This window comes from Schistocerca piceifrons, chromosome X (assembly GCF_021461385.2).
Source record: "Schistocerca piceifrons isolate TAMUIC-IGC-003096 chromosome X, iqSchPice1.1, whole genome shotgun sequence".
Lineage (NCBI taxonomy): Eukaryota > Metazoa > Arthropoda > Insecta > Orthoptera > Acrididae > Schistocerca > Schistocerca piceifrons.
Genome location: NC_060149.1, coordinates 205,173,969 through 205,190,257, shown reverse-complemented (window position 1 = coordinate 205,190,257; position 16,289 = coordinate 205,173,969). Strand labels below are relative to the sequence as shown.

Below are 16,289 nucleotides of genomic sequence, written 5' to 3'. Positions count from 1 at the left end.
GTATCGGCGAGGAGCATTCGCAACCGTCTCCATGAAGCTGGGCTACGGTCCTGCACACCGTTAGGCCGTCTTCCGCTCACGCCCCAACATCGTGCAGCCCGCCTCCAGTGGTGTCGCGACAGGCGTGAATGGAGGGACGAATGGAGACGTGTCGTCTTCAGCGATGAGAGTCGCTTCTGCCTTGGTGCCAATGATGGTCGTATGCGTGTTTGGCGCCGTGCAGGTGAGCGCCACAATCAGGACTGCATACGACCGAGGCACACAGGGCCAACACACGGCATCATGGTGTGGGGAGCGATCTCCTACACTGGCCGTACACCACTGGTGATCGTCGAGGGGACACTGAATAGTGCACGGTACATCCAAACCGTCATCGAACCCATCGTTCTACCATTCCTAGACCGGCAAGGGAACTTGCTGTTCCAACAGGACAATGCACATCCGCATGTATCCCGTGCCACCCAACGTGCTCTAGAAGGTGTAAGTCAACTACCCTGGCCAGCAAGATCTCCGGATCTGTCCCCCATTGAGCATGTTTGGGACTGGATGAAGCGTCGTCTCACGCGGTCTGCACGTCCAGCACGAACGCTGGTCCAACTGAGGCGCCAGGTGGAAATGGCTTGGCAAGCTGTTCCACAGGACTACATCCAGCATCTCTACGATCGTCTCCATGGGAGAATAGCAGCCTGCATTGCTGCGAAAGGTGGATATACACTGTACTAGTGCCGACATTGTGCATGCACTGTTGCCTGTGTCTATGTGCCTGTGGTTCTGTCAGTGTGATCATGTGATGTATCTGACCCCAGGAATGTGTCAATAAAGTTTCCCCTTCCTGGGACAATGAATTAACGGTGTTCTTATTTCAATTTCCTGGAGTGTATATAACATAGCATTATGATTGGTGTAAGAGCCTTCACTGACAATGCTCTTGATTACAGGACAGTACCATCATTGGATGACTGCAAAGAATTGTAAAAAGACATTGGTCAAAATTTTTGCTTGGTGTAATGAATGGCAGCTGTTCCAACTAATGCCTGTAACAAAGTGAATGAACAGTACAGTATCTGAATACAAGATTAATGGTGACAGCCTTGAGCACGTCACATTGTATGAATATTTATGGCAATACTAAAAAGCAATATAAAATGGGACAATCATGTAAAATCAATATTAGGGCATCCGAATGGAAGACTTAGATTTGTTGGAAGGGTTCTGGGCAAGTGCGGTGCATCTGTAATGGAAATCATATAGAAGATGACAGTGTGACTAATTTTAGAATATCATTCCAGTATTTGGGGTCCTTACCAGATAGGCACAACATCCAATACTGAATGAACTCTGGGACTTGTTGCTACAAACATAACAGCTCAGAATACCCCATACAAATGTGTAACAGAAATGGTCAGAGAAAAGTGGGGATGCTTTGAAGTAAGACTATGTAGTTCTAACAGAATGTTGTTTGGTAAATTTAGAGAACTCGTATTCAAATATGACTGGGACTCATTTACTGCCACCAACATACATCTCACCTAGGGATCATGAGAAATAGATAATAGAGACTATGGTGTGTACAGAGGCATTTAGACATTCATTTTTTCCTCATTCAATATGTGAAAGGAATAGGAAATAAAACTGATAATATGGGTATGATGTACCCACTGCCATGCTCTGTTCAGTGGCTTGCAGAGCATTTATGTTGATGTAAATGTGCAAAAATGTTTTGTTACTGTAGTCTGGTATGCTGTATTAAAAACTGAAATATTATGCAACACTGTATGAAAATTTACCGAGTTCAAATAACAATACACAATATGCATTTTGATATTATTCATGCAGACAAAATAACTTCTTACACAAGAAATAAGTCTTTAAAACATTATAATGCCTTTCTGTCTTGTTTACTTAAGATGTACTTCATTCAAGTGTTGTTTATAAGGATGATGACATTACTCTAACATCTTATCAAGGAAACAGTGAGAAAAATTTGCTTATTCTTAGTTTGATGCACTCCAGTGTAACGATGAAGCTACAGACATGAATACTCCATAAACAGATGATTTTTTTAACACCACCAAATTTGGCATACGTGAATTATATCAAATGCCATAAAATATGGTGCTAGAGCCATGATGAGGCACTGGTCAGTACTTACTCCTATAACATTCTGCATCTGGCTACAATCAATGCTCACCCACTGTACAAATTTATAACTGATCTATCAGCAGTACTAAATATTTCACCTCCTGTAACACAGTACTTTGACTTCTAAGAGGTGTAAATCCAACTTGGTATCTGCTGTGGTCTGCCCGTGACATAGTAACTACTGTATTAGTCCAAGCTTGACTTACGTTAAGAAAATCTCATATACTAGATCCTGCTCTTCACACTTCAATGCTCGGCACTATTAAAACCTGTGTATGACATCACAAAAATAATTACGCTCCATGTTCACAATCACATTTCCGACTCATAGGATAACGGTTTAACTAGCAATCTTCGGCACATGATTCTTCCTGTGTGTGTTTCTTTGAAGTTCTTAGTGAACAAATAATATTCTTGGATGGCTTCAACTAAGTTTCTATCTGAGCAGAGAGACCATGATACTATTTCAAATAACAATTTTATTATGTCGGCAAGAACCCCTCCAACCAATCCCACTTCTTTACATAACACACAATTCTATGTGGCTGGTTTTGCATTCGTGCTCAGTTGTTCTGCTTCCCATGATTGACTTTATCACTGATGATGTTATGGCATGAAATTCCATCTTCAAATCCTTAAAGAGAAATTTAGATGGATTTATCATATCAAATGTTGAGGAAAATACAAAATTTTTTAACTCTCAAATACACAAAATTATATATAACACTAAAAATAGATATTACTAGCCTCTTACATTCCCTGGTTACAAAGAGGCAAGATAATTTTAGTGCAAACAAAGACCACTTTAGTATGATAGAAAGATAGTGAAAATAATACTGCCAATGTAAATCACCACCACCACCACCACCACCACCACAATCACAATATTGCTACATTAATATCAAATTTACATATTTGCTACCAACAAAACTTACAGATATATACTGGTACTATACACACAACATAGTTTGCTATGGAGTAGAGATATTGGTAGAAGCTGACCAGTATCAACTAGTTTCTTCTCAGTGCCAGACTTACCAACAATACTGTTTGCAACAACACTTTAAAACAAGATTTCACTTTCACCTATACAGAATCATTTCAATGACATTTACCTCTATGTGTCACCTCTGTTTTCATAGAAATGATGATGCACTTTGTTTCATATGCTACTGCCCTGTGAGAAGCAGACATCATTTACACCCACCTCTGGTGTCTAATGTGTCATGTGCCACATTACACTGTGTGTACAGTAACACATACAAAGACAATAATAATAATTTTAACATTTCTGTGAATACAGATATAATTACTTTAGTATAAATATGCTTTACAATTCATACCTGGTGGGATTTTGCATACAGTAGCTGGGTGCCAACCATAGCGCTGATTGCAATTTGGCGACTGCACGAAGATTGAAGAATCACTCAGACATTCAGCAAATACCTCTCCTCCAATGTAATAAAGTCGCACACCCTTGCCAATGTGGCGACGTGTCTGCTCCACCACAGTGTTCCGATTCACATTTGAAAGCAAACCAAGGCAAAATCGCTCCGAATTGCTGGGATCTGCGGAAAGGAAAAAACCCAGAATGTACAACACATACAGCAAAAACCAAATTTTGACACATAAAATTAAATGAATTTAACTTCCATTAGGAATGTGGAATGCACTCAATGACTGTGATATGACTTTAAAAATGATGGAGAGCAGAAATCAGTCGTCCTTTCCTTTTAAGCTTTATTAAAGCACATCTAGATTTCAACTAGTAACTAGCCATTATCAATACAATCTTTCAAAGTTTTAACATGTGCACTAGTACATCAATCCCCTGTTGATTGACATACTAGGGCATGTATTAAAACTTTGAAAGACTGCACTGCTAATGGCTAGTTACTAGCCAAAATCTAGATGTGCTTTAATAAAGCCTGAAAGGAAAGGATGACTGATTGCTGTACTCCATCATTTTGAAATAAAATTAAAGCTAAAAAGAAATTATTTAGTTTACATTTTCATATAATTTGGGGTTAAACTTTCTGGTCTAAAACAGATTCTATGCAACTTTTTCCTGCCATAACTGGTTTTTAAATTTGTTCACAAATTGATCAAAAATTAAAATAAGTTTGTTAGTTTTTCCATAGCCACATAAAAGCTCAAGCATCTATATCTGTAATGAGTGAGTCACTATAAAGGCGAATTTCACAAGGTGTAACCCTTGTCTGTGACAACAATGGGCCAATCTGACACGTGCCATCTGTCTGCGAGTACACAGTTTGAGTTTGGACTGTAACACAGTTGATGCAGCTCCTGTCACAGCAGCATACCAACAAGCAGTGCCACAATGGTGCAATTGAGATTCTGAATGTAGTGTTGCCATGAGAAGTGTAGCCACAGAAATAAGAAGGAGTGACAATGAGTCACTTGTCGCATGTAACGCTTTGTGAGTTACTCTTGCATCAACAGTGCCTTTATTATGACTTAAGTTATCCAAATTTAGCTTTAATGCAGTTCAGGAAAATTGGAATTGCGACGTTGCCAACAACTGACCATGGCAAATCAGCAGTCAACCACTGAAGAGATGTTGCATGCCCAAGCAGCATCTTTGGGTGTCAATCACGAAGAAGCAATAAGCCACGTCTCCCATAATTAAGAGGTGCCACTGCTTCTACATCACACTCTTCAAATACCACTGCATGGGACATGGGTGGCCAGTTGTGTTTTGTCTACAACTTGTGCCTACAGTTTGGTCCTGAGGGCAGTCACGTGTCAACATTCTACTTCCGCCTCTAGAGGACAGTGTCATCATACTTTTATTCAGTCGAGTCTAGTTCAGCATTAAAATGTATGATGTATTGAGTGCTATCAATGGACACATATTCATTGTAGCAATAGTAAACATTGCAGACTTTTAGTTTAACACAGCTGTCTCTTGTGTACCTGAATAGCAAGTCATTTAATAGGATAAATAATTCCACTAGTTTTCACACAGCCAAAGCAGTGCAGAGCTAAAGGTAGGTGTATTCTTTGAGTCAATAAAGTGTTATGTGATTTGACTGTTCATTACCTAACTGTTTCATTTGTTCACTTATATCTGTATTCAAAGCAGAACACAACAGGAATGAGTTATACTGGCAAAAAATACAGTAAACTTAAAGAAAGATAACACACACATCCTATTTTTGAGCTGGTGAGCCTCAAGCAGTTGCAGGTGTAGACAGGGTACAACAAACTTTCAGCAGCAAATTGAAAAGTAAGAATGTAGGGAAATCAGTAAAGAGAAAGAAAGTGTTGTTGTTAGGTAGTTCACATGGAAGAGGTGTTGGCTAACTTTTGCACGATGAATTAGGATCAGAATACCATGTCACCAATTTTTTTTTAAACCTAGTGCTGGTCTGGAGCAGGTGACAGAGGATTTAGGATCACTTTGCAAAGATTTCAGTAAGGAAGACACCGTGGTTATAGTGAGTGGGCCAGATAATAGTATTGACAGAGATCCTGGGTACAGTATAGAGTGTGACCTGGCAAAGATTGCATCAGTATCAAAGCATACTAGTGTTGAGTTTGTATCTGTTCTTGGGCACCATGACTGACCTCATTTGAACTCTTCTGTCAAGAGAGTTAATTTGGAGTTGGAACAGCTGCTTATGTCAGGTGCAGGGTGATGTGGTTCCTGTTGATTCTCTCAATAGGTGGGATTATACTAGGCATGGCCTTCACCTCAACAGAAAATGGAAGGTTAAACTGGCTGGGAAAATAGAAGGAAAGTTAAAGGCGGGAGGCACTGTCATGAATGATAAAATACCAGTGGTTATAGGGTTCAGAAAAGACCCTTTTTTAGGGTAAGGAGGACAGAAATAAACCAAATTTTAAGAGAGGTTAGGACTGAGACAAACATTCAGTTTGAGAAAGAAACCAAAAAACATAATTCTAGCTTATTACATCAGCATAAACAGCTATTGGTTAATAATTTTCAAGTCAGCAGGTATTTCCACTCTACCCAATTTTAACTCAGTCAATGTGAAATGTCAGCTATCTTTACTGTATCAAAATATGCGAGGAGTGAGAAATAAAATTAATCAATTAATTATCTGCATAGATGAATTAGAGTCTTCAAACCTAGCTGACATAATCTGCCTCTCTGAACATCATGTGACCACTGGTATAGAACGTTTAAGTATTACAGGGTTTAGGTTAACATCTCACTTTTGTCGAGCAGAAATGGAGAAAGGAGGAGTTGCCACATTCACCAAGAACTGTCGTAAATTTAAGAACACAGACATTCATAAATTTTGCTTAGAACAGCATATGGAAGCATGTGCAACAGAAGTAGAATTTCACAAAAAATCCTTCATAATATTAAGTGTATATCGAGCACCTGCAGGCAACTTTAATCTGTCTGTAAACCACCTTGAAGCTGTACTGGCCCATTTAACAACCAAAAACAAAGAAATAGTGGTTGCTGGTGATTTCAATGTAGATTTCCTTAAAGACTCTCCCAATAAGAACTTATTTGAGTTAGTAACACTATCATTCAACTTAATTCCCAGTGTAAGGTTCCCCACTAGGGTAGCCAATTGCTCACAAACAGCCATTGATAATATTTTTATAGAAAAGTCCAATGAACAAAATTATATTACAAAAGCAATAGTCAGTGGCCTCTCAGACCACGACATGTCGTTCCTTCTGTTAAATGTTAATACTGAACAGGATATAAAATGTGTTAAATCTGAGCTCAAGAGGGTAATTAATAAGCCAAAAATTGATTATTTTAGGACACTCCTCAGAGACATTCACTGGACTGATGTTTACAGAGCTCATGGCATGAATGAAAAATATAATACTTTTTGTAATAAAGTGCTTACCTTATTTGAACACTCTTTTCCCCCAAAACTAACCAAGGTTAGAGCAAAGTCTACAAAGAAGCCATGGATCACTCAAGGAATAGAGATATCTTGTAAAACAAAAAGAATACTGCATCTGTCAATCCGAAACAGTTCTGATGTTGATGCTATAGCACATTACAAGAAATACTGCAAAATATTAAAGACTGTAATACGAACATCAAAGCAAATATATTACAAGGAAAAGATAGTCATATCAGATAACAAAATAAAGAAATACGGGATATAGTGAAGGAGGAGACCGATAGAACCAGCCATGAAGAGGGACAAATAGCATTGAGAGTAAATGATACATTGGTGACATAAGTGTATAATGTTGCAGAACTTTTCAACAAACATTTTATAACTGTTACTGAAAAGATGGGGTTGTCAGGTGCTGTAGATGCTGCTACAGAATACCTCAGACCAGACATTTCAAGTAACTTCCATAATATGAATTTGACCCTCACTATCCCAGCAGAAATAATGTCCATCATAAAATCTTTAAAATCAAAAACTTCTAGTGGGTATGATGAAATATCAACAAAGTTAATTAAAGAATGTGGTTCTGAGTTGAGTAACATATTAAGCTATCTGTGTAACCAGTCATTTATCAGTGGAATATTTCCTGAATGGTTGAAATATGCTGAAGTTAAGCCACTGTTTCAGAAGGGAGATAAAGAAATAGCATCAAATTTCCGTCCAATTTCACTTTTGCCAGCACTCTCAAAAATTTTAGAAAAAGTAATGTACAATCGGCTTTATAACGACCTTATCTGAAATAACATACTGTCACAGTTGCAGTTCAGATTTGTAAAGGGTTCTGATATTGAGAAGGCTATCTACACTTACAGTGAAAATGTGCTTAATTCATTAGAGAAAAAATTGCAGGCAACTGGTATATTTTGTGATCTGTCAAAGGCATTTGACTGTGTAAATCACAATATCCTTTAAAGTAAATTAGAATATTATAGTGCAACAGGAAATACTGCAGAATGGTTCAAATCTTGTATCTCTGGCAGGAAACAAAGGGTGTTATTAGGAAACAGACATGTATTAAGCTATCAGGCATCATCCAACTGGGAACTAATTACATGTGGGGTCTCACAAGGTTCCATTTTAGGGCCCTTACTTTTTCTTGTGTATATCAATGACCTTTCATCAGTAACATTATCAGATGCCAAGTTCGTTTTGTTTGCCGATGATACAAACATTGCAATAAATAGCAAATCAAGTGTAGTCCTAGAAAGATCAGCTAGTAAAACATTTGTGGACATTAATCACTGGTTCCTAGCCAATTCTGTCACTAAACTTTGAAAAAACACACTACATGCAGTTCAGAACTTGTAAGGGGTGTCCCATGAGTATATGCCTAACATACAATGACAAGCAGATAGAAGAAGTGGACAGTGTTAAATTCTTCGGATTACAGCTTGATAATAAATTCAACTGGGAGGAGCACACCACAGAACTGCTGAAGTGTCTTAACAAATCCCTATTTGTAATGCGAATTGTGTCAGACAAAGGGGATATAAAAATGAAAAAGCTGGCATCCTATGCTTACTTTCATTCCATAATGTCATGTGGGATTATTTTTTGGGGTAATTCATCAAGCCAAGCTAAAGTTTTCCGGGCACAAAAACGTGCAGTAAGAGTTATATGTGGTGTGAACTCAAGAACATCCTGCAGAAGCCTGCTTAGGGAACTAGGGATATTAACTACTGCTTCCCAATATATTTCTCCTTAATGAAATTTGTCATTAAATATATATCACTTTTTCAAACCAACAGCTCAATTCACGGAATCAATACTAGAAATAAGAATAATCTTCACAAGGATTTCAAGTCACTTAATCTTGTACAAAAAGGTGTGCATCATTCAGGAACACACATTTTCATTAACTTGCCAGCAGTCATAAAAAGCTTAACAACCAATGAAATTCAGTTTAAGAGAAGCCTAAAGGATTTATCGGTGGCCAACTCCTCCTACTCAATTGACGAATTTCTCAGTAGGACCAACTGATTTGTGTGTGTGTGTGTGTGTAAGTACAATATAACTTCTGCACCATTTCAGTGCAGTAATGTGTTCATTGTAAGTAAGTATTGTAGCAGTTCTATTACATGTTTATTACCTCATAAATTAAAAAAAAAACTTTTTTTATTTTAAATTCAGTGCATCAGTGTTTGTAAAATGATTCTTTCATGTAGTATTCATATAAAAAAATGATGATCATTCCACTTGGACCTGTGGAAGGTACATTAGCTTATTTGTTTCAGTTGTAAATATTTGTCATGTATTATTGTTTTTCTGACATGTTCCACATCCTGGAGGGCCTCCTCACTATGGGTGAATTGGAATGAAAGTAAATCTAATCTAATCTAGTCTATTTCACAGTATTGTTTTGTTTGTGACAGTATAAAATGGAAAAGACAAGTATTTTATGAAATTAACTTGCTAAGTAAAACAAGATAGTTAAACTTTCAAATTTGAATAACTGTTTTCAATTATCATAGATAGTACTTGTTTATATTTAAACTACTTCAAGGTTCCTATGTCTATTACTGTGAAGCTGTCAATGGTGTCAGGGTTAATGGGTTACAGGATTCCCTCGAAATTGCAGCAGAAGTGTCAACTTCTTGTCCTCAGACTTCTTACCTTTTCTGTTTTCTACACAGAAGAAGCAGAGGCGAATTTTGAGTAACACCTACATTGCTCTTTTGATTATTTTACCAAAATATAACACAGTTTGTGCAACTTTACCTTACTGACATGCTATTACAGTCGCAATTTCACTGGGATACTGAAAAAGAGTGTTTATTAAAACAGCTCATTGTTGGTATGAAATTCCACATGAAATTTATTCATTTATGTTGTTGCATACCAACACAAATTCTCTTTTCACCAGCTGTTGATTGCCCTTAACATTACATTACTCAAGTGAAAAAACTACAGTTACTTCTGTATTTCTGTAGATTACAAAGGTTTGCACATTAACCATAATGCAAAATACGTGCCACTTTGTATGTTGTTATTTGCCAAAAACTCGCTTCGATATCTTGAACTACCCTTTGAAATACAATGGATGTTGTGGATAGTTCATTCCTGCTATATTGTGGTGAGTGTACATGGGACTGGGTGCATTATTTGCAATGCATTTTCTCAAAACTGGAGATATATATCTGTCTCCTATCAAGATAATAACAATATGTTGGATATGTTTCATACATAGCAATGTATGACAAGCATGCACCAAACATAAACTCATGGTGATTCCTATTTACCATTGTAAACTATTTCAATTTTGCACTGTGTGTTTCTGTCATGTGGGGCTATAAAATGCAAAAGAATAAATTAAAACAAACGGGAAAAAAACATTGTTTGAGGAAATTTGCAAAGCAGGTACCATGTGCACGCTGCCATTCTCCCTATGTAGTAATATGGACACAGTGTAGTAATTCGGAGACATTGGTGCTGCCTTGGTAGTGGGGCTCACGTCACAGTACAGCTGAGGGACAGCTGCCAGGCAGATATCACCACAGTTGCAGGTCACAGCCACACCTTGGGAAATGCACATTGAAGTGCATGGTAGAGTCCTTTTTATTGCACCATACAATGTTTCTTCACAGTAAGAGTAACTGCTTATATGGCTCTACGAAAAATATTTTTCAACTAAATTCATCTTCATCACTTCTACAGAAACAATACCTGAAGGACCTGAAGGACATTCATATATATTCATGAGATATTAGGAGTCATTCTTGAAATTTCTGCCAGATAAGATTTTTCAGCTTTTCTCTTACATACTCTCACCAGTCAAATAAGCCTGCCAACACTCTTACAGTCCTCCTCTGTGTAAGCTTGATGTCTACTGTTCGTTTGCACTCATATGCATCCTAGATACTTGGAGTATTACAATAGTCAGGCATTTTCAATCATGGTACACTAATAATGTAATCTGTCCTATGTGTGATGACGTTGCAATTGCCAACTCAGCTATTTATTATAGCACGTTATATATTTGTTTACACTTCACAGTCTTTCAAACATACTTAAAGACACGTCAAACTTGTAATTGTGTGTCATCATCAATGAATTACAAATAATTCACTTCCGACGCACAATGCACATCTGCAAATGACTTCCGGTGCACAAAACATATGCCTACTATGTTTATGAATACTTACACAAAAGAAATCATTGTCATAACGGACCCTAATTGGCAATTCTGAGTAGTGTAGTTGTTCCTTGACAACAATATCAGAAAGTTGTACTTAGTAAATCAACCAATGTCATTTGGAGACATTATTCTGACTAGGGAGAAATCACATATGGGGGTTCCCGAAGTTTCAGTCTTAGGTCCACTATTGTTCCTCATATATGTAAACAATCTTCTGTCTAACGTACAACAAGCACAATTAATTCTTTTTGCAGATGAAATTAGAATTGTAATCAGTCCAAGCATATATACAGAAACACAAGAAACAGTAAACAATGTTCTCAAAAATATCATTGCCTGGTTTTCTGAAAATGGTCTCACACTCCATTTTAAAAAGAGATAACATATTCAGTTCCGCACATCTAGAGGTACTACATCAACGATAAGTGTAACACACGGTGAGGAAATAATAAATAGGCTGTAAACTTCAAAATTCGTAAGTGTTCCTATTGATGAGGATTTAAACTGGAGAAGGCACATTTTGGAACTCCTAAAACAACTTAGTTCAGCCAAATTTGCACTAAGAACCACTGCAAATCTTGGCAAAAGATAAATCAGTAAGTTGACATGTTTTACATATTTCCAGTTAATAATGTCATATGGAATAATGTTCTGGCATAACACATCTTTAAGAAAGAGAGTTTTCATTGCTCAAAAATGTGCTGTTAAGAGTAATATGTGGTGCACACCCATGATTATTTTGTAGACATCTGTTTAAGCAGTTGGGAATTCTAACTACTACTTCCTTCACAGTATATTTATTCCCTCATGAAGTTTGATGCAAATAATCCACTGCAAAAAAAAGATGTGCATAATTACAATACCAGAAGGAAAAATCACATTTATTACGCCACATTAAGGCTGCTTTTAGCATAAAAAGGGTTGCACAATGCTGCAACAAAAATTTTTGATACCTTACCCAGTGATATAAAATGTCTGACAGATACCAAAGTAAAATTTTAAAAAAGCTAAAAATGTTTCACCTTGCAACTCCTCCTATTCTGTAGAAGAATTTCTATTGCTGTAATGTGTAAAAGGTGGTGGGAGAGGGAGGGAGAGAGAGAGAGAGAGAGAGAGAGAGAGGGAGAGAGAGAGAGAGAGAGAGAGAGAGAGAGTTAATAATTCCTACCCCTCTATAAATGTTCAGCATGTAGTCATATTTAAAAATGATATGTTTGTAAAATGATTCATTCCAAATCATTACAACTCATCATGCAACTGATCGATGGAATATAAAATTAACTATCCAAAGGATAGGCTTGATCTTGTGCATTGGTCATGTTGCACTGACAATAGGCACTCGTTTTACATGACAACATTTCTGACAGAACCTTCTTCTGTAGGTAGGCATATGACAAACTACAGTCCTTCACACTATTTAATATTTTCTACTACTTGTTTATTGTCATTAAATATTACATTGCCTGATACATGCAACTCAGAGCAGAAAAGTAACGTTTTTATAGACCACAAATCATAAATAATTCTCAGAACTTAACATAATTACACATTTTGCCAAAAGTAAAAGAAGCAATAAATGGAAGAAAAAAATTGCAGAAGAAACTGAAGATTTAAACCTAAAGCTTTGGATTTGTAGTCTTGATACTTGGACACACTTAGTCATGGAGTTATTGTTGAAGTGAAAATCTGAGTCACAATAAATTATCTCTGCGATAAGCAGGGGTTAAAATTATATTTCTGTCATGATTACTAAATTTGAACTTCTGCAAAATATAAACACACACAGCTGAAAAACTGAGTCTGTAAAATTAATATACTGTTCATTCAAAACATATCCCTTAACAAATTTCCATGTAGGCAGCCACAAGCAAAGTGTACGGCTATAGACTCACACATTTTCATCTGAGAAAAAGTGTTCACACTCACCTGTGAAACCATCAACTGTAATGGATGGCTGAGATGCATGGAAAGTCTCACCAACACGAGTGTTCAATTCATAGTAACTTATGGAGCACCAGAATGCTGGCTCGCAATACATCACAGGCTGTGCATCAACAGGAGGGGTGGGCGAGAGACGTGGTAAACCTAAAAACATTAATTTCCATAGGGGCTATTAAGCTTAAAAATTAAATGTCTCTAACAAAGTAATGAGAGTGAACACAAAAGATACAGCAGTCACAAAAGAACATACTTCACATGAACTAAAGGAAGCCACTCAACAAAAGGTACTGAGATGTCAATAGGTGCACATAAAAGAAAGAAAACATGCTAGCTTTGCAGCTATCCTTTGATGAGCTAGAGTAAAACAAATAATCAACAAACACAAAAACAAAAACACACACACACACACACACACACACACACACACACACACACACACACACACACACACCCTACTGGTGTGACCAACAGTGGCAATGCTGTTTTTTTGGCAGGTGAACTGCTTGCGGCAGTAGTAGTGTTGGATGGGGTTTGTAGAGGGACAGGGAGGTAGGAGGTAAATGGACAGGGGGTAAGTAGCTAGAGGCTTATCACGGCATTTTCCTACCCCTCTTAAAGAGGTGTTCCATTGCCCACCCAATCTACAGAACATCCTAATCCATCCCTAAGCCACTTCCATTCCCATCCCCTTGCCACAGGAATCATATCTCTACAGCAGATCAAGTTGCAAGACCCGCTCTATCCAGCCACCAGGCACCTTCTACTCCAGTCCTGTCAGACGCTTATTCTACCCCACCAGGGGCCGGGCCACCTGTGAAAGCAGCCATGTCATGCTTGCACGCAGACAGCTGCCACCACCCTTCACAGAGGAATGGGGTACTTAAAACTCTAGTACATAGGGCGCGCACTATCTCTGACGCAGAGAGTCTACCCCAGGAATTGGACCATCTGAGAACTGTATTTCGAAAAAATGGGTACTCAGAATGGCAGATTCAATGTGCTCTCCACCCAACCACTACAGCACAACCTGTTGAGATGGATGAAATCACGAGGGAGGAGGTAGGCACTGCGTTTATTCCATACACAGACGCACTCTTTGGGAAAATCGCCCACATTCTGAAGAAACACCAGGTCGGAACTGTGTTTTGTCCTCCGAATAAAACTCGTGCACTGGTGGGGAGCGCCAAAGATGACCTCGGTTTGAGGAAGGCCGGTGTGTACCAGATTCCGTGTCAATGTGGCAAGCCGTACATTGGTCAGACGATGCGTACCGTCGAGGATCGATGCCGTGAACACCAGAGGCACACTCGACTGATGTATCCGAGCAAGTCGGCAGTCGCTGAACATTGTTTGTCGGAAAATCACGCTATGGAGTATGACCGCACGAGGATTCTGGTACAGACGTTGAGATACTGGGACAGCGTTGTTAGAGAGGCCATCGAAATTTGCACCAATGACGACCTCATAAACCGTGACTGTGGCTATAATCTTAGCAAGGCTTGGGAACCAGCAACTGGGTTAATCAAGAGTAAATCGAGCAAACGTATAGTTGTGACGACCACGGCGGACGGAGCCATCACTCCGACGTCATCTCAGACGCCGTCGCAATCTGTTGCACCACGCGACCGTGGCGCGGGGCGCGGACGGTGGAGGGAGCACGCCGCGGGCGGAGGGTATTTAAATCGGCCGCCGCCGCGACCGAACCCAGTTCCCCTTGAGCAGCCATAGCGTACGGATCTCCGTGCCGGCACATTCACAGGAGCTCAGTCCGTCAGTTCACCTGATGATGGTGACATGTATGATCACCGAAATATTGTGCCCGTTGGACACTATAGACTGGCAGTACACCCGTGGATATTTTGATTATCAGAAATATAGATGTGACCTCTTTTGATCATAACAGTCAGTTGTTGTGCTTCTACAACTAACAATTATGAGACTATACTGAATAATGTTGAAGAATAATTGTAATATACGAATGTGCCTTTTTTTTAATAATGAAAATAGTTCTAGCAGAACTAATGTGGGTTTGCAAATCTAGAATCCCAATATTTTATGGAAGGAATGGTTAGTATTACGCTTTTAATGTAGCTTTGAATTTCGGAAAATTAACATTTTTTATCCTATGGAAATGTATTGTTTTTACACTAACACAATAAACTCCATCTACTACCACAGACAAGAGCTATAGAGTCCATATGAGCACCATTCAATAGTAAATGTAAAGATTATACACACATCAAAAAAAGTTTTCCATCACCCTGATATGACATGCAGGTACTGATCATAAGGTCACCACTGACATTGTTTGTTGGCGTATACATACTTACCACGAGCACTATCTATGGGAGAAACAATACATGCTAATTGATTGCAGCATTTCAGTTGAAAGAAAGGCAACAGTGGGAATGCATTAGAGACGTCTGCAGAATAATAGCATGAGCATCAATTGTGCAGCAAAGGACAATCGTGACCAACAATTGGGCCCATATCGTCACATTACACACAGAAGGCTTGTCAACCAGGGAAGTTGCTGGACATGTATGCAGGAGTCAAAGTAATGAGGTGCAGATGTGGAACTGGTTCCAATTGACAGGTAGTGTCGAGGACTTACACCGCACAGGCTGTCCACATTTGACAGGTGCACAGGATGACGTACTGCTTACTTTTGAGTCAAAGGAACCCTGTGCTGAATGTTCCAGACCTGAATTCTGGCATTTGAAAAGCCTACAAGACATCTCATATTGGGTCAAATTGTTAGGAGATGATTGTGTCACAGGAATCTCCACCACCGACAACAGTGGCAACCGCCACACCATACACTACAACAACATGGGCTCTGTTACAGATAGGCAAGAAATCGTGCATAATGGACACCCTAGGACTGGCATCAGGCATTGTTACGGATGAACCTCCAATATGTCTGTACTGCGATAATTACAGATGACATACTGGAAACAACTCGGTAATATCAACCACCTCCGACAATGCATCTCACATGTGAAGATGGTGGTGGTGGACTGATGTTCTGGCACGGCATATGTGGGGCCACCATACACCTCTTGTGTTGCTGACGGCAATCTAGCTGCTCTATGATACAAGGATGGGATCTTGCAACCAATAGTGAGACCATATAGCCAACATTTTGG

At 38.7% G+C, this 16,289-nt stretch overlaps 1 protein-coding gene across 1 annotated transcript in view; it reads right to left on the bottom strand.

Annotated features, from left to right (window-relative positions):
• LOC124721863 (mothers against decapentaplegic homolog 3-like) overlaps window positions 1-16,289 on the bottom strand; it is a 223,740-nt gene that overhangs the window by 41,077 nt on the left and 166,374 nt on the right. Inside the window, exons 4-5 of the mRNA XM_047246999.1 lie at window positions 13,126-13,284; window positions 3,486-3,710 (exon numbers count right to left, since the gene is read on the bottom strand). Of these exons, the coding sequence (XP_047102955.1) occupies window positions 3,486-3,710; window positions 13,126-13,284 (384 nt within the window). The remainder of the gene's footprint in view (window positions 1-3,485; window positions 3,711-13,125; window positions 13,285-16,289) is intronic.